Genomic DNA, 18678 nt, shown 5'->3' with positions numbered 1-18678 from the left:
GCGCAAATTGCAACCGGAGGCCTGATCCACCCGCTAATTGGCATGAGGGTCCCAACGGAATGTGCCATCGAGCAGGGACTCATAAATCAAGCCACCCTTCAAACTCTATTCGATCCCATCACTAATCCGAAGAGCTTCCACAACCCAGAGACGGGACAGAGAGCGCACTATAACGAACTCCTCAAATTGTGTGTGTACGACGTCAGCGGGGGCGTTTATCTTCTACCGTTTGGAAACGAGCATATTTCCAGTTTCACCCCAGCGAGCACTCACAGAGTGTCCGTCATCAACAGTTCCACCGCCACGGAAATGTCGACATACGAAGCGTACAAGGCGAGTCTCATAGATAAAAGAATTTACCTGTTCCTCTCGCAGCAGGAGAGCGAATGGCAAGAGACGACGGTCGTAGACCCCAGCGGGAAAACCTTGCATATTTTAACCGATCAAAGAAGCGGGAGGCAATTTTGCATTGAAAATGCTCTTAGTCTAATGATCCTTCAATTGAGCGAACTTCAGAGCTATCGCATGGGTCAAATGAACATCTGTGAGCTTGCTGACCTTTTGATTTCAAGAAAGGTCATTTCAAAGAATACGAACAGCCCCATCGCAGGGCTCTGGGATGTGATTTTTAAGAAGAGGCTCTCCGTTTTCAAAGGATTTCAGCAAAACCTTGTGGACAGATTTACCGCCCTGAAATTCCTCGAAGCTCAGGCCTGCACTGGAGGCATCTGCGACCCGTCATCGGGTGACCGGTTTCCGATTGCAGATGCTCTCCACCGTGGTCTCCTAGATGACAGTTTTGCTCGACCCCTGCAGCAGTTTGAACAATCCTTTTACGGCATCCTCCATCCTCAGTCTGGAAAGACGTTGTCAGTAGGTCAGGCCATGCACAAGAACCTGTTCCCTAAAGATATCGGACTCCGATGTCTTGAATATCAGCATGCAACCGGAGGCCTAATAGACCCCGAAAGCCAAAGCAGGGTCTCTTTGGATGAAGCAATCAATAGAGGTCTGATTGATAAAGCAACCGTTGCACAGGTGAAGGATGATCACCCACATAGCAAAAATATCACTTGCCCCAAAACGAAGCGAAAAATCTCGTTCAAAGAAGCTCTCGAGAAAGGAGTCTTCGACAGCCACACCGGACTCCTGCTTCTTGATGCTATAAAGCAGCACAGCATGGGCGCTACATCCTCCTTCCAATATATTTGGACCTATCGTCACTTCTAAAGCAGCATTTGCAGAAATCTGAGCTAAAATATCGAAAGCAGAAATTGTTCTTAATTGTGAAAGCAATTGAATAGCTGTAGTTTTGTGCATGGCAGCTACGTATTAGCTTCCAGCTCTTGTTAGCATGTTAGTTTGAGCTCGTCAGTTAAATATCTAGGTGTCGGCAAGTGATGTTTCAGAAATATCAATGATAGGAATTACAAGATCTACATGTATGCATATGTATGTGTGTATATATATATATATATATACCGTATGTCCCAAAATGGAGCAGGTATTATTCTTAATGAAAGGTGTGTATTTTCCTGGTTTGTTTGATACCGTCACACAGCACGCACCTACACAACACAAGCTCGTGAGCATCCACAAAAGCAGTGGTGTAGATTCGTATTCAATTGCTAGCATTTACTTCTCAAAATGGCACGGAGGTATATTTACTCACACAGCAGCAGTTAGCCGACGTTCTCCTGCTTTCGTAATTCATTTTTTACGTCGTTCTTTTTTCCCCCCCATGAACTTCAGAGGTCTGTCGAGGAGGAGCGAAAAGAGCACGGTGAAAAAGTTAGCAAGTTGTTAGACTGGATGTCTGATGTGAAATCGGACGTGAACAAAAACGGAAAGGCTGTAAGTGATGACAGAGGCAGCACAGAGAGCGCTAATAAGCCTCAGGTAAATCATTCTACGTAGTGTGGTTTTTTATTTTATTTTTATAAAAAAAAAATTTACAGGTGTTGGAAATAACTTGATTTTTGGAGAAAAAAAAAAAAACTAAGTAAATTTTTTATGTATGTACATTACATTTTATGGCTGTACAATAAAGAAAACGGTTGTGTATATTTGTTTGATTTTGCTTTTACAATTTTAAATCAATTTCCTGCCTTTTCTTTATGACCTTGGACAGTTTCACAAGCACACAAATAAATACACATACATACACTGTATAAACGTGAAGTTAAAATAGCTTATTGCCCATTATTAGATCTGAAAACGTTATTATATCAGCATCCTTACTTCATGTAAAAATAATCTCAATTATACAAAACAGACAATTAATGATTATTCAATGTATTCATTTTTTTTTGGGGGAAAATATTTTCTCCAAAAAGAATCACAATAAAAATTTCTAATAATTAATTCTGCATAATTACACGTTTTTTTTTTTATTACACATAATAATGAATTTTTGTCCCATTGGCCAAAATAGAAAATATTTAATCTGCATCTATAAAATATAAAAAATATAATATATATAATATATATACAATATATATAAATATATATATAGATTTTATTTTTTTGGTAATGTTCTAATGCCAATGGACCAAAAAGAACTTAAGGACATGTTACAAAATCCATAAAACCACATAAAATCCATAAAATAAAATCCACACGTTGCAAATGACAAAATCCATAAAATATATAAAAATAACCTAAAAAGGACTAAAATAGTTTTGGAAGCATTCCAATGATTTATATCCCTATGCCTTCATCCTGCAATATAAACCCAAATATATACTTCATGTGTACTTATTATCACCCTGTTTCCATTTATTCTTTATAAATATAGTTCCTTTTTTCACACCTCAAACCAGATTCCCATTGAAGAAGTTTTGTCAAAGAAGGAACAAATAACCGAAGCATTAAGAAGTACACAGCAGAGATTAACCAAGTACAGTGACAAGTACGTCTCTTTATGTTCCTGTGTTTCTTCTCCCAACCAATAAAAAAAATTGTTGATATTACAAAGTTTCATTATGATTGCTCTTTATTTTCTCTGACAGAATGTCAGAGGAGGAAAAGTGTGAAGCGGAAAACCAGTTGAAACTCCTCCAGCAGGCCTACAATGACCTCTCTGAGATGAGTGAAGACCAGACACAATGTGCTGAACAGGTGATGTTGCGCTTCTTCTCGATGGTGTACTGAAGTGCACGGCTAACTCTCAGCACATGTATGTTCATGCTAACATTTGAAACTAATCCTCAGGTGAGGTGTGTGTGTGTGTGTGTGTGTGTGTGTGTGTGGTTTGGTATAAAGTGAACTGAGTATGCTGTAAACATAGCAGAGCATGTGGTTTTTCAAGCTGCTCGTTCTTCCCACACAGCGAACCTCATGCGCTCTCACTCTTTGACTTTTTTTTTTTTTTGCCACACTGCACTGAATACTCATCGTGTTGTCTTTAACCGACCTTGTTGTTTTTGCAAGATGCTGAAAATTCTGTCCACAGATGCATGAGAGCTTTTAACTCTGCTCTTCTTGCTGTCTGATTTGACTGTTTAATGATCTGTAGACACGTTTCCCGGGTGAGTATGTGAGATGTTTTACGTAATAAAGCTGTACAAGACGTTTCACTGTTGCGATACGCATCTCATTGCGATCCTTCGCTTCACAGGAGTTCGAAGTCATCGAAGGCGTTCTCGATGTGGGAAAAGGAGCCGTGCTGTCTGTATGCCGTGCAGTGCAGAACGGTCTCCTCGACCACTGCACTGGGCTCAGTCTCCTTGGAGCTCAGCTCATAACATCTGAGCTCATCCTACCTGAATTCCACATGTGTCTAGACTTGGAGGATGCGTTCAGGCACAACCTGGTGGATGAACCCATGTATGAGCAATTGCAAGACTTGAACGAAGCCTATAAATGCATTCAGAGTCCACGTTACGCCTCCGAGCCCTTGCCAGCCGTAGCTGCGATGAAGGACGGAGCGATTTCTGAACGTCTAGCTGTGAAGATCGTTGAGATCCAGCTTGCCACTGGTGGGTTACGAGTGACACTTACTGGAGAGAGTTTAAGTCTTGAGAGGGCGTTTGAATTTGGCCTGATTCCCAACTCTCTCTACATTCAAATATTGCAAAGACAAAATACCTGGAAGGATTTGATCGATCCAAATACGGCTGAAAAAGTGTCTCTCATTCAGCTTGTTCAGAGGAGCATTGTGCATGAGGAGACAGGGCTTCGCTTGCTAGCAGTGAAGTCCAAGCACGACGGAAGCATAGCGCTCACGTCTGGGAGAGACGTCAGCATTTTGAGAGCGACGCACGATGGTTTGATCGATCGAGATACAATGATCCGTCTGCTGAGTGCGCAGCTCTTTGCAGGAGGCATAGTCGATTCTAGAACAAGCTCTAAGCTTACCGTAGAAGAAGCCGTTTCCGAGGGTCTGATTGATGAGGACACTGCTGGTGAAATTCTTAGCTATCAAGCCCAACACGGTGGCATCGTGAACCCTAAAAGCGGAGCTAGACTGACAGTCGACGAAGCTGTCCACTGCGATTTAATAAGCTCCAGAAGTGCTCTGTTAGTTTTGGAGAGGCAAAAAAGTTTCATGGGCCTCCTGTGGCCTCAATCTGGCGAAATCCTGACCGTCTCCATGTCCATGCAGCATGAAATCCTCACTGAGAAACTGGCGCATGAGCTTCTGTGTAACCGACGTAAAATCGTGGCGTTTTACATCCCCGAGAACTCTGAGGTCGTTGATATTGATTCTGCTGCCGAAAACGGTTTTATCAATAGATGCACAGTAGATTTTCTGAAAACTATCGAGATACCAGATATCTTTCCTGCTATAGAGGATCTCAATGACAGATTTTCATCCTGGCTAGTAATGCGTGAGCTTCAGATTGAGGGTTCTGATCGATCCAGAAAAGGACTGGATGCTGATGAAAAGAGTATAAATGCACCATCTTCCATGGAAGCCAAGCAGCTTTTTGTTTCGTTTTTAATGATGAACAGCTACATGGACCCTAAATCAGGGCAGAGGCTTTTAATTTTTGATAGGCAGCTAAATAAATTGGCTCAAGTACTGCTAGGAATATCAGAAACGCACACACGTGATTCATCTACAGATGAGGACTTTCCAGATGATGCACACATCACACATAATGATCAACTGGCAGTTTTGCATATTGAGGAAACTGAATTAAGGATATCAGAAGAGAGAGTTTTAGAGCGTGATCGCCGTGTAAAGACGATCGAGTCGGACGGTCTTATCTCAGGGTCAGGTGAGATGTTTAATACGTCACTTCGTATTAAAACCGCTTCGACATCTGAGATTGAACCACACACATACAGAAAGTCCCACACAAATGAAATGCCTAATGCGAAAGTTCCACCTTCTACAGAAACTCACATTAATCACTTAAATTTGCTTTCCGAAGACAAGTATGCAGTTTTAAATCACAGAGAAAATTCAGTCCAAGCTAAAGACAAAGACCTTCTGCAGAGCTCAAAAATATGTCCATGTCCTGAAAATGCAGAGATTAGATCAGAAGAATTCAGTTGTCTATCGTTAGACTTAAATCAAATAACTAGTCGTTCTGAGAGCTTGAATACGGTTAGTCACGAGAAGCTCGGGGAAATGTGTCCAAGAACTGAAAATCTATTAGCAACTTTAAATCAAATGACAGGTGGATTAGACTCGACGCTAAATGATGTTCAGGAGAAAGACAGTGTAGAGATCCTTCCTGTGGACTTCAGTGAAAAATCTCAGAGTAGTGTAAACTCATCATTCAGCTCAAATACAGTTCTTTATAAACACGTCACTGCTCAGGATTTCACTGAAACACTCGATCCAACTACTGAAAATGCAATGCTAAGGCCAGATGAAGTCAATAATCGTTTAGCGACTTCAACAGAGTTAACCACTACTTTAGATTTATCCTTCACCCCAAAAATAGTCAGCGATGAGAAGGTTGAGGAGTTCATCAAAAAATGTTCAAGTAATGAATACTCATTAATGAGAACAACTGAAAGCGACGCTCTATTAGCAAAAAGATCAGAATTCAGTAGTGGCTCAGCATCAAGCTTGAACTTGATCACTGATGAAGAGTTTAATAAAAAAAACGGTCTTAACATTGATCGCTCAGACACAACGTATAGCTTACAAACAGCGAGTAACAAAGTCATCAATGATGGAGATACAAGTGATGAAGTTGATGAAGACAAACATCTTTCAGCAAACAGTAGTTTAAACACCTTTAAGATTGTTAGTGATGAAGCCATCTTATATAAGGGTCTTTCCGAAAAATGTCCAATTACTAAAAATGCCATGAAAAGACCAGAAGATGCTCGTCTATCAACAAATTCAGAACAAATGCCCATTGGTTTAGACTTAGACTTAGCGTTCCTGTTTGAGACAGATGCCGAGATAAGTGCTCTGGAGAAAGAGCATTGTTTTGAAATCCCTTTTGAGGACTTTGGTGTAAAATGTCCAGGTACAGTAAATAGAGCAGAAGAAGACACACATCCATCAGCAAAACAAATGATCAGTAGTTTAGACTTGAATTCAGTAAATGAGGAGACCACTGATGATGTGTTTGGTAATAAATGTCCAAATACTGAAAATGTCAAGGGAGAACGTCCTCAATTAACATGTTCACCCCAAATGATCAGTAGTTTGGACTCCTTGCTCACAATAAAGACAGTTAGTAATAAGACCACTGATGATGCGCATAGGGTTCAATGTCTAATTACTGAAAATGCAGATGAAGCTTCTTTATCATCATTTACCTTTAGGACAAGCAGTGATGAAATCCCTGCTGAGGATTTTACTCAAAAATGTCCTGAAAATGCAGTGAACAGAACAGAAAAATCCAAATCTTCATTAATGACTAGCAATTTGGACTCATTCACTATAAAGCCATGTTGTGATCTCATTGATGAAGGTCCAAGCACTGAAAATGTTGTGAACCAGGTGGAAAAAAACACTCCTCTAAGCACCTCGACACAAATGGTTTCCAATTGTTGTTCAGACTCATTGTACATCTTAAAACCTGATAGTGACGAGATTCCTGAAAATTTTTATAACAAAAGTCCAAACACACAATCTGAAGCACCAAGAACAAATCACTTATCAGGAAATACTGAAAATACAGTGAGAAGCAACTCAACCCAAATAATCAGTAGTTTGGATTTGGAGAATAATCTGACAAGTACTTTAAACTGGACAAAATCTGGAAAGTTTGATGAAAAATCTCCAAGTACTGAAAATGTAGTAGATAAATTAGAGGCAGATGATGTAACTTTTGAAGGTTTTGGTACTAAAATGAAAAATGCAGCGCAAAATGATCATCTCTTAACAATCCCAGCACAAATAACCAGTAGCCTGAATTCATCATTTATGCTCGCACCAGACAGTGAAGAACCTCCCAGTACTGAAAGTAGCCTGAACTCACAGTTTCCTTTAAAGAACACAAATGTGGAGTTTGCTAAAAAACCTTCAAGTGCTGAAAACTCCATGAAAATCTCAAACGATGTCTCGCAAGCTTTAATAACTCCAGCTAGGAGTTTGGACGACTCATGTGTCATCTCAAAAACAGCCCATGTAGATGAGATCACTGCTGAGAGACTTGCTATAAAATGTACTGAAAATGAGATAAAAATATCTCAGGAGGATTTCGACACAATGCAGGATATATTTAGTTCGGATTCATATTCTGAACTTAAGATGACCGAATTCCCTGTTGAGAAATGTACTGAAAATGTTGTGAAGAGAAGTGAGGAAGATACTCTTCTATTATCAAGCAGTAGTTTGGAGTCGTTTATCTTAAAGACGGTCAGTAATGAGATCACTGATGACACTTTTGGAGAAAGAAGTAAAACATCACTGAGGACCGTTGAAGCGACTCGTCCGTTAACAAACTTAACAACCAGCAGTTCGGATTCAAAATTCAACCTGATGACTGATAATTATGAGATCTGTTCTGAAGATCGAAGCGAAAACTGTCCAAGTGCTGAAAATGCAGTGAACAGAACAGAATCCACCAACTCATTACCAAACACAACACGGGAGATAAATAGGTTAGATTCATCAATCATCATAAAAACACATTGTGCTGTTGAAAACAGTCCAAATACTGAAAATGCAGTGAACAGAACAGAGAAATCTTCTGCTCAATTAACGAATTTGGAACAAATCATCAAAAGTGATGAAATCGTTGAAGACCTAAGTATAAAATGTTCAAGTTCTGAAAAAGAAGTGAAAGAAAGTCCTCTATTGACAAGTTCAGTGCAAATGAGAAGTGATTTGGAGTCTTTGCTAATCTCGAAGACGGTTAGTGAGAAAGGAACTGCTGAGGAACAAACAAAAAAATGTCCATGTACTGAAAATTCAGTGAACAGAAGAGAAGAATTCAGTATTTCGGATTCCTCCTATCTTACCTTAAAGACAGTTAATGAAGAGACCACTGATGATGTGTTTGTTACTAAATATCTGGATACTGAAAATGCAGTGAACAAAACAGAAGAAGTTGAGAAAGAAGGTCCAGTTCAACTGATCAGTGGTTTGAACTCCTTGCTCACATTAAAGACAGTTAGTAATCAGACCACTGATGATGTGTTCAGTGTCCAGTGTCCAAATACGGAAAATACAGTGAGGAAATCATCTGAAGTTTATTTATCATTAAAATTAACACAAATAACCAGCAGTTTGGATTCATTTACCATCAGAACGAGCAGTGATGAAATCCCTGCTGAGGATTTTACTCAAAAATGTCCTGAAAATGCAGTCAACAGAACAGAAAAATCCAAAACCTCATTAACGACTAGCAATTTGGACTCATTCACTTTAAAGCCATGTTGTGATCTCATTGATGAAGGTCTTAACACGGAAAATGTTGTGAACCGGATGGAAAAAAACACTCCTCTATGCACCTTGACCCAAACGCTTTCCAGTTGTTCAGATTCGTTGTCCATCTTAAAGACTGATAGTGACGAGATTCCTGAAAAGTTGTATATCAAAATAAACACAGAAACTGAAGCACCAAGAACAAATCACTTATCAGGAAATACTGAGAATACAGTGAGAAGCAACTCAACCCAAATAATCAGTAGTTTGGACGCAAGTCCAGTTTCTGAGCGTATGAGGGAAGAATGTACTAAGAATCTAGTGAGAACTTCAGAGGTCACCACTGATGCGTTGACACACACAATGCAGACGACCAGTTTGAATTCAAGATTGGATTTGAAGGCGTTAAGTGACGTTCCATCAGCTGTTGTTTATGGTCCAGGAAAACACGATGAGGTCAAGCAAATTATCCAGAATGCTTTAGAAGATCTTTCCAATTCAGATTATTTGGATACCCAATACCATGTTCGCAAAAAAGAGAATCATCATGGTGATAACATTTCTAGAGATGTGGCTGTTAATGAAGCAGCAGAAAACCAGAAGGGAAGTTCTGCTTGCAGTGACTCAGGAATTTCCTGTCATATTTATTCTGAAGAAAGGAACTCAGAGAGCATAGCAGATACATTCACCAATCTGAGAGGTTCAGGAAGCTTAGATAGAAGGATAGAAGAGATCGAAACATTAACCGATAACGAAACAAATGTATCTTCTTCTACGTTACTATCAGATATGAGAACTGTGAGTCACGAATCAGGTGAAAATGTGCAAGATCAGGAAGAAGGTGTGTTGTCCCAGTCATTAGATATGAACGAGAACACTTTAGATCAATGTACAGTTAGCAAGATCATGAATAGACCTGAGCATGAGGGCAAGTCAGGAACAGTTGAAGACCATGCCTCATACAGATCAGAAGAGATCCAATCCAGTCAAATTGTTGATAATAAGACAAGTGATGAATTTGATTTGGTCAATCTCAACACCTCAGAGTCTATCGACAGCTCAAAGTTTTGTTGTGGAGATACTTTGAGAACACGTTCCACCTTGAAGCTGCTGCCAGATGGAACTCCCAGTGATGACTTAACTGAGTATGGAGTACCTGATGTATTGGTTGAGTCTAGCTTTCCTAACTCAGGCTTTGTTATATTTGAGAAAAAATTTACAGAATCATCACAGGAACAAACCTCCATCACTCCAGAGCACATTGTGAAAGAAAAATGTTCAGAATCTGTTACATTGAAGTCTAATATTCCACAAAATTCATCATGTGTAGACTTGCTTACTGCTCAAACTCTTCAGGACACCACTGATGTTCACCCACATGCAGATAAACTGTGTGTGGATTCTTCAGTGTCAGCGAGTGACTTTCAACCAGCTTATTTACATCGACTCGTAAACACGACAGCTAATGAAGCAGTAAATAAGACCCCTAACAAGCAGAGGAAGGGGCGTGGTACCAGTGAGAGCATCTCACAGACTACTGCACCTCAACATGACTCAAACACCACTCAATTCCTTGTTGAAAGCAAAGATCCTGGTCTGCTCAAGGATTTGAGCGAATGTGAGCAAAATCTTCCAGGGTTTAGAAATCAGCAGGAGTCTCCACCTGAACCCGATCCAGTACGACCAAGTCATCCAGTACTTGTGCAGTCAGAGTTTCTAGAAGAGATCCAGGAGATTTCTGCTGCCGAAGACCCAAAAACGTTAGTAGACGATAACGTCTTTCGGACAGATTTGTCCAATAAGCAGGCAACGGTTTCAAACACCGAGGAGGTCAAAGTTAGACCCAGAGTGAGCATTAACTTGAGATACATTTAATTAGCATATTATGAATAATAATTACATTCAATTTAATTAAATTTGTTGATTTTTACTATGTTGCAGATATGCTCCACCCAACAGTACTTGGAATGTGTTGGTAAACTCCAGGATCACTATGATGCACTGGAAGACATCAGGAAGGATTTTTTGACCCAAGCTCCTTCAGAAGCCCACATTGAAGGATTACAAGCCCAACTGGAAGCAGCTCAGGTGTGTCCATCATTGCAGTTTTACATGTTTGCTAAGTCAAATGCATCTCATACTGAAATGTGTTTTCTTTTCTACTGACTTTGCTTTAGAAAAGGGATGTAAGATTCATGGATTCGCATCGGTGCATCGGCATAAAAGCTAAAGATGTGATGGATTGATTGAAGTGTGCATCAGATACAAGTCGGCATTTCTCGTTGCTAAACTGTTGCTCGAGCGCGCTCGCTGCTGCTACGTGCATATGACGTATAACAGCGTTACAGAGAACGAGGCGTGTCCTGAGAGTCACATAGAATACAGATTAACATGGCAGAGGTAGAGCTGTAACTTGAAAAAAACGTCTGGCTTTATTTATTTATTTATCTTTTTATTTTTGTTCTGTGAATGCGTTAGCATTAGCGTTGCGTTAGCAGTAAGGCACTTAAATGAATTAATGATTTGCTGTTTGTTTGAACCAAATAAATAAAATCGTAGCGTCCTATCTTTTCCGAGTTTGTGTTGTATCGAATGGAAATCAGATCTCAATGCATCGGGGAATCTTATCTCGATCAGAGTTACGGAGATGCACAACCCTAATCTTGACCTACTTTCATCCATCTCTGTGTATCGTCTTCTTCCTGTTTATGTAACGACTAATCCCCAACATTTTTCTTTCTAGTCTTTAGAGGAACAGCTCGCTGCATTTCCTGGCATCTTCACGTCCGATCTGGCGTTAGCCGAGCAGCTTTTAAAATCTGCTGATGAACTCATCCCCACACAAATCCAACACGATCTAGCTTCGGTTTTTGTAGATTTGCAAGCAGCATTCACGGGTGTTTGCCATTTGTCGTGTGAAAGACGTAACACAATTCTCCAGGCCATTGATGTAGCCGAGGTCAGAATCTGAGAAATGCAACATACATCTTTCATTTGGATTGGAATGAATAATTACGTAGTTTTGATCCAATGTTTATTAAAAGGGTACGAAATGTTTTCAGGCAAATCTGGAGCAGACGTATCAAGATCTTCTCAGCTCCGTTGACAAGTTGTCGTCTGGTATTCAGGAAAAGTGTCAGACGCTACGTAAACTGGACATCTTAAACACGGACGACTTGGAAACAGTTAAACATAAGATTCAGCAAAATAAGGTATAATTTATGAAAAAGTAGGCTAAATAATAGACTTAAAATAAACATAGAAGAGTTTTTTGGTCTGGAATAAAAAAGATTGCTGGGATTGAACCTCTAAACAGTTCTTTTGGTTTTCAGGACCTGGAGAAGAACCTGTCTGGCACGAGACAGAATCTGGACGATACGGCTTTCGATGTCCAGAACTTCATATCTGAGCATGCCCAGTTCCTAAACCCAGCGCAGAACAGACAGATGCTGAAATCGCTCAGTGCCACGCAGAGAGCTTTTAAGGAACTGAAGGACCGTGTGTTTACTCAAAGGCACACACTGGACCTCCATTTGGAGATCTGTGAGGATGAGATACAGCAGCAGGTCTGAAAGACTCCACATCCTCGCGGAGTTTTAATAAAGCTGTCTTGAGCCGTGTTTCAGAACCGGATGCTTTTGCTCAGAAGTCACGGTGCATGAATTCTCTAACAAACAAAACAATAACTTCGCATGATCGAAGCTTTAAAGTATTGTCTTAAAAAGTGTGTTCACCTTTTGCAGGCTTCAAGAAAAAAAGCGTTGAGCACGAGGGGACCAAAGCGTTTTTTTTTTTTTTTTACACATCTGCACCTTCTTTGGAATGCTTTCAGACCTCAAGTCAGACCTAACACCTCCAAGAAACCTTTCACCTTCTTTTATTTTGTTCAAAATCCAAAACCCTAATGTTTATACAGCAGCTCGAATGTTTACGGCATACTCAGTTGTGTTGTCTTTTGCAGAACGCTGAAGTGCGTTAAATGGAAAGAATTTTCATTTCATATCTTATTTGTGACAGAATGCTGTGGAGAAGCAGAAGGAGTTTGTAGAAAAGCTGCAGGAGCTATGTGAAGACCTGAAGCAGACTGAGAACCGCCTCATCGGCCACCAGCAGCAATCCAACAATGCAAAGAGTGTTGGAGACCTTCAGCAGTTCCAGCAGGAGAACCAGGTATACACAGTATTTTGCTGATATATTTAATTACAGTTATCATTTGTGTCATCTTGATTCTGGTGCGTCTCTGGGGTTTGATCAGGCTCTGCAGAAGGACATCCAGGCTAATGTAAGCGCACTAAATGAAGTCATCAGTAGCACTAAGAAGTTCCTGGAGGAGAACCGGAGCAAACTGACACCCGAGCAGGTGGCCGCTATTGAGCTCAAGGTGGAAGAGGTGAAGAGCAAAGCAAACATGCTGAACCAGAGAGCAGAGGAAACTAGGAAAGAACTGGAGAAAGTGGTGACCACTGTTATCAAACAGGAGACAGAAAAGGTTGGACAGCTTCCACTGCTAGTTTGATCAAATACTTAGTTAATATTTATTATTTAAAAACAATTTGTATGCGTTTAGGTTGCGGCTGTGGAACAACTCGAACAGACCAAAAACAAAATAGAGGTTCTGTTAGATTGGGTATCTAATATCGGGAAGGAAAAAGAGATGGACGGATCGGCCAAAGAGAACGGGAACATGCCAGTAGATGGAAAAGTAACAGGAAGGGAAGATGATCCTAATGGAAATGCACTGGACACCACAGATAACACCTCACAGTGGTCAGGTGAAGACACGAAAGAACTGAATATAGATCAGCAGTATGAGAGGCTTAAGGTGAGTTGCTTAATCAGCAGTTTAAACCTGAGAGATCTTTGAAAAAAAAAAGAAAAGGGAATCAAAATACATAACGTCAAAACATATCTCTACAGGCTCACCACCAAGAGATCCTCTCCCAGCAGCAGGATCTCATCATCGCCACACAGTCGGCCCAGGCTCTGATGGACAAGCAGGCAGACGTTCTCTCTCCATCTGAAAAAGAGAAGCTCCAGAAGGACATCCACGATCTTCGAGGACGCTACGAGGCCTCACTCACCCAGGCCGAGCAGCAGATGAAGCAGATGCGGAGCGTTCAGGAGGAGCTTCGCAAGTTTCAAGGCGACTACGAGGATTTTGGAGTTTGGCTTCAGCAGGCCCAGGAGCAGCTGGAAGAGCTCGGAGCCCCCACGGGCCACTTGGATGTTCTGCAGGAGAAGCTTCAGCGGCAGAAAAGTTTCTACGAAGATGTGATCTGTCACAAAGGAGACTTGCGTTTTATCACAATCTCAGGCCAGAAAGTGCTGGATGTGGCCAAGTCCTGCGAGGTGGACACTTCAGGAACGTGTGCTGCCGTGAAGGAGAAGCTGGATTCCACCGCTACACGATACAAAGTCATGCACACTCAAGTAATTGCGCTTAATTTTTGCTAGTTTAGGGAGCTTGCAATGTTTTTAGAATGGTGCATTCTATTTTTGACCAACAGATGGCAGCATTTCTATACAAATAAAGTGGTAATATGTCTTGTGTATCACCATATGATTCAAAGCTGAACTCTAAAGCAATTAAATCAGTTAGATTAGATTTCTTTATTAGAGATTAGAAGGAGTGGGACTAAGTTAGGTTTCCTATAACTATTTACCAATTAATAAAAGTTTCGAGAGTTTAAGGGTTTAACAAATGTTGTTAAATTCTTCAGCAGATATAATAAACTCTCTTTTCATTTCAGTGCAACCAGCTTGGAAACAATATCAAAGATGTTGTGGACAAATACAAGAAGTATGAAGATGCCACCAGTGGCCTACTAACGTGGCTCAATAGTTCTGAGGCTGAAGCAAGAAAGCAGCAGTCAGAAGCTATTGCTGCAGACCCTCAAACCCTCCAGAGACAACTGGAAGAAACCAAGGCATGAGAAAGACACACACACACACACACACACACACACACACACACACACACACACACACACACACACACACACACTCACATGTTGCTCATCATTCACAGCTTTGTTATTGACGTCAAAACATTTACATAGACAACGCGGAACGGACAAGCCGTTCACACACATCACTCAGTTGTGCAGACGCTCCGTATATACACACACACACACACACACACACACACACACACACACACAGACACACAGACACACACACACACTTTTTCAGACAACAGCATAAAGAACACAAGCCACCTCGAGAAGCAGGGAACAGTGGTGATGTCATTATATATGCAACATAAAGTTGATGTAATAGTGCGCCCTCTGTAGGCCTGCAGTCTATATGAAGGTTATATGAGAGATGTTTAGTTTTGAAGGGTTAATTGAAATTCTCACCCATGCCAAATCATTATTTTTAATTTTTAATTTGGTAGCTCAGTGGTTGGGCTTCTGATTAGAAGGTCATGAGTCCCAGCACCACCAAGTCGTCACATCTGGGCCCTTGATTAAGGGGTTCAGCTCAGTTGAATAAATAAGAGTTGATCCGGATAAGAGCATCCTTCTAAATGCCATAAATGTTAATACATGTTGTCTGTCTCAGGCTCTTCAAGGGCAGACAACTGGCCATCAGGTAGCTCTGGAGACACTACGCAAAACAGCAGATGCTCTCGTCTCAGTGGAGGGAGACCTGCTCAACAACCAGGATGAGATTCAGGAAGCAGTTGGTGGGTTATACTTTTCTCAAATCTGTATTCCTGTTGTATTGAACTTAAAATAAAATTTAGTCCAATAAAAAGTTTAATTGAAATGAACTTTGGGACCTTTTGGTGTGTCCCATACGGTTGTAATATTATAATCAAAATATGAAAAAAACATATACAGGTTTTCCCGGACTTATGATGGAGATGTTTTCTGATAATCCCAACATAACCTGAAAATATGATTGAGACATGGCCTTGTCTACCCAGGAGTCTTAAAGAATGGAGATCAGTATTAGGTAGTATACTGTAAAGTGTTAATCATTTAATTAGGGCGGGCAAAATTAACGCGTTAAAGCAAATATGTTTTAATGGTACTTCGTTTATTAACGTGCAGTTAACGCAGCACGCATTTCTTTTTGACCATTTTTATAATAAAAAATATAAATAAATAAATATAAAAGAGCCGAAATAAAACACAAATTTATTCGCGACGTCCCTTCTTTAGTCAGATGTGAAAAAAAAAAAACTCCAACAAATTTTAATTTTATTTTTTAGCACTAAACATTCAAGTCTCAAATCAGGCACCCAAATCCGCCATGATGCGCACATCCGGCAATTAAAACCGTCCATGTGGAAACATAGTAAAAGTTCTGTTCCGATTTACATCACGAATATTTTGTCTACATGCTCTATGTTGAGTTAATTGTTTGACAGTCCTAAAAATTAACACATTACAGTACATCATTTAACAAAACAAAGCAATTTACGGTTCCATACTTTTTAAACTACACAGTGTACATGTATGTGGCGCGTCACATCTGGCGTATCGATATCGTCATCATAAGATCGAAAAATCGTTAATTGAACCATTGTAACTTTGGGACTATCTGTATATATATATATATATATATATATATATATATATATATATATATATATATATATATATATATATAGAGAGAGAGAGAGAGAGAGAGAGAGAGAAAGAGAGAGAGAGAGAGAGAGGGAGAGAGAGAGGGAGAGAGAGAAAGAGATTATAAATCACACAGTATTATTACAGTTTACTTCAGAGTTTCTGAGATGGTTTTTGGTGTCTGTAGTTGATTTCTTTCTAAACTGTTTTCAGATGACATTGTGGAAAGGTACGATAACTTGTCCAAGGCAGTGAGTGACCGGAACGAGAAGCTGCTGGTGACGTTAACTCGCTCACTCAGTGTACAGGACGGTCTGGATGAGATGATGAACTGGATGAAGAAGGTGGAGGAGAACGTTGGGGAGAAATCCCAAGTGCTCCTCGACTCAGCTGTTATTGCCGACGCCCTCAGCAAGGAGGCGGTAGGCGTCTTTCTCTTAGGATTCTCATTAACGCGGTTGATTAAAAATCTTACTACAATTCAAGGGTCCCTTGTATCTAATACACAGGCTCTGGAGCAGGACATGTCCAGCAGGCAGAGCAGTATCTCCACTATGAAGGCCAAAGTAAAGAAGTTTGTCGAGACTGCAGAGCCTGTGGCCGCAGCTGCACTCCAGGAAAAGATGGAGGGTCTCGCGCAACGCTTTGACAATGCCTGTGAGAAGCACAAGCAGAAGATTTTACAGATGGAGCAGCTGAAGGACAAGGTGGAGCAGTTCGAGAATACATCTGAGAAGGTCCAGGAGTTTGTTCTGAAACATTCACATGCTCTCAATGAGGCTGACGGACCAGGGAAAAATGTAAATGAGCTCTCGCAGCTGGTGCAGGTAAACCCCACGATACTGTACTTACTCCTAATCTTCTCACTTTATCTGCTCTACCTTCTCACTTACACGTTATTAGAGTAGTTTAATGTTATAGATTTATTGATTTACTCCAAATCTGTGTTTGTAGGAGATAAATGCAGAGATGGCTGAACATGCAAACGACATGGAAACACTGCACGCATTGTCGAAGGAGCTTTCGAACTCCAGCCCAGAGGGAAGCACGGCTCTAATTCAGGGCAAGATGGCCAACCTGTCCAACACATTTAATACCTTTAAAGACACTGTTAAAGAGAAGTGAGTGTTGTTTTGTGATTATTAATGAATATTTATGAGTCCAGTTCCAAATGCAGTCTAAAGCACACAACACTGATGTCCTGACTGCGTTATAATGCTGTGTGTGAGACTTCAAATTTCACTGATTCATGATAGAAAATACATTTCGTGCCACCTGCATGGTTGGCTTCATTAGTGAGGATACTGCTGTGCATCGTAACAGTGTGTGTGTGTGTGTGTGTGTGTGTGTGTGTGTGTTACAGAGAGGAGGAGGTGTTGTCTTGCCAGGACCAGCTGGGCGAGTTCAAAGCAGCTGCAGGGGTCTTGATGATGTGGCTGGAGGAGACAAAAGAGCAAGTGCCTGTGGTTCAACCCAACTGCAGTGAACAGGTCCTGGGAAATGACGTGAAGAAAGTCAATGTGAGTGTGTTCTCAGTTCAACGTTTCCCACAAAGGTGATACTTTGGGACTGAGGTTAATTATTTTTTATATTTTAGCGTAACAGTACAAAGAAATGATACAGAGAAAATGTTGAATCCAGAAAAAACAATAGATTCTATTATATATATATAAATTGTTTTATTGTTTTATTGTTTACTAGCAAGAATTCTGACTCCCACAAACCCAAATCAGTCGTGTCCCTTTAAAAAAGGACTTCTAATATCAACTCATTAATGTGTATAAAAGACACCAGTCACAGACTCAAACTCTTTCATTCAAACCTCTCCACCACCACGGGTGAGACCAAAGATCTGTCTAAAAGACGTCAAGAATGTCAAAAGACAAGATTGTAGACCTGCACAAAGCTGGAATGGGCTACAAGACCAACATGTTGTTCCCTTGGCTGTATGTTTTTGGTCATTGTCATGCTGGAAGACCATCCATTACCCATCTTCCAGAAGGTTCTCATCCAAGATTGTGCATCTTCGTCTTCTTCTTTCGGCTTCTCCCATTACTCCTGTCTCAATACCCCCCTGTCCTCTACATCAGCCTTTTTTAACCCAACTACCTGCATGTCTTCCCTCACCACAGCCATAAACCTCCTCCTTGGTCTTCCTCTTTTCTCCCTTTCCTGGTGTCTCCATCCTCAGCATTTGCCTACTGATATACCCCATGTCCCTCCTCTGCACATGTCCAAACCATCTCAATCTCACCTCCCTCACCTTGTCTCCAAAACGTCCTACATGGCGCTGTCCCTCTAATAAACTCATTT

At 40.6% G+C, this 18678-nt stretch overlaps 1 protein-coding gene across 47 annotated transcripts in view; it reads left to right on the top strand.

The window, feature by feature from the left end:
- The window catches only part of dst (dystonin), a 124283-nt gene that overhangs the window by 61303 nt on the left and 44302 nt on the right, over nt 1–18678 (top strand). For 32 of the 47 annotated variants that reach the window (XM_083539060.1, XM_083539098.1, XM_083539067.1 and 29 more), the window contains 18 exons: nt 1753–1899; nt 2823–2911; nt 3012–3120; nt 3620–10636; nt 10730–10876; nt 11532–11747; nt 11833–12000; nt 12121–12354; nt 12806–12958; nt 13044–13277; nt 13356–13610; nt 13706–14218; nt 14539–14715; nt 15353–15476; nt 16579–16787; nt 16875–17192; nt 17320–17486; nt 17729–17885. In XM_083539060.1, the coding sequence (XP_083395186.1) occupies nt 1753–1899; nt 2823–2911; nt 3012–3120; nt 3620–10636; nt 10730–10876; nt 11532–11747; nt 11833–12000; nt 12121–12354; nt 12806–12958; nt 13044–13277; nt 13356–13610; nt 13706–14218; nt 14539–14715; nt 15353–15476; nt 16579–16787; nt 16875–17192; nt 17320–17486; nt 17729–17885 (10434 nt within the window). The remainder of the gene's footprint in view (nt 1–1752; nt 1900–2822; nt 2912–3011; nt 3121–3619; nt 10637–10729; nt 10877–11531; nt 11748–11832; nt 12001–12120; nt 12355–12805; nt 12959–13043; nt 13278–13355; nt 13611–13705; nt 14219–14538; nt 14716–15352; nt 15477–16578; nt 16788–16874; nt 17193–17319; nt 17487–17728; nt 17886–18678) is intronic. The other 15 variants (XM_083539087.1, XM_083539090.1, XM_083539084.1 and 12 more) reach the window with 4 other exon arrangements.

The sequence above is a fragment of the Silurus aristotelis genome (assembly GCF_946808225.1).
Source record: "Silurus aristotelis genome assembly, chromosome: 4".
In the NCBI taxonomy this organism is placed as follows: Eukaryota; Metazoa; Chordata; class Actinopteri; order Siluriformes; family Siluridae; genus Silurus; species Silurus aristotelis.
This window is presented reverse-complemented; position numbering and strand designations above follow the sequence as displayed.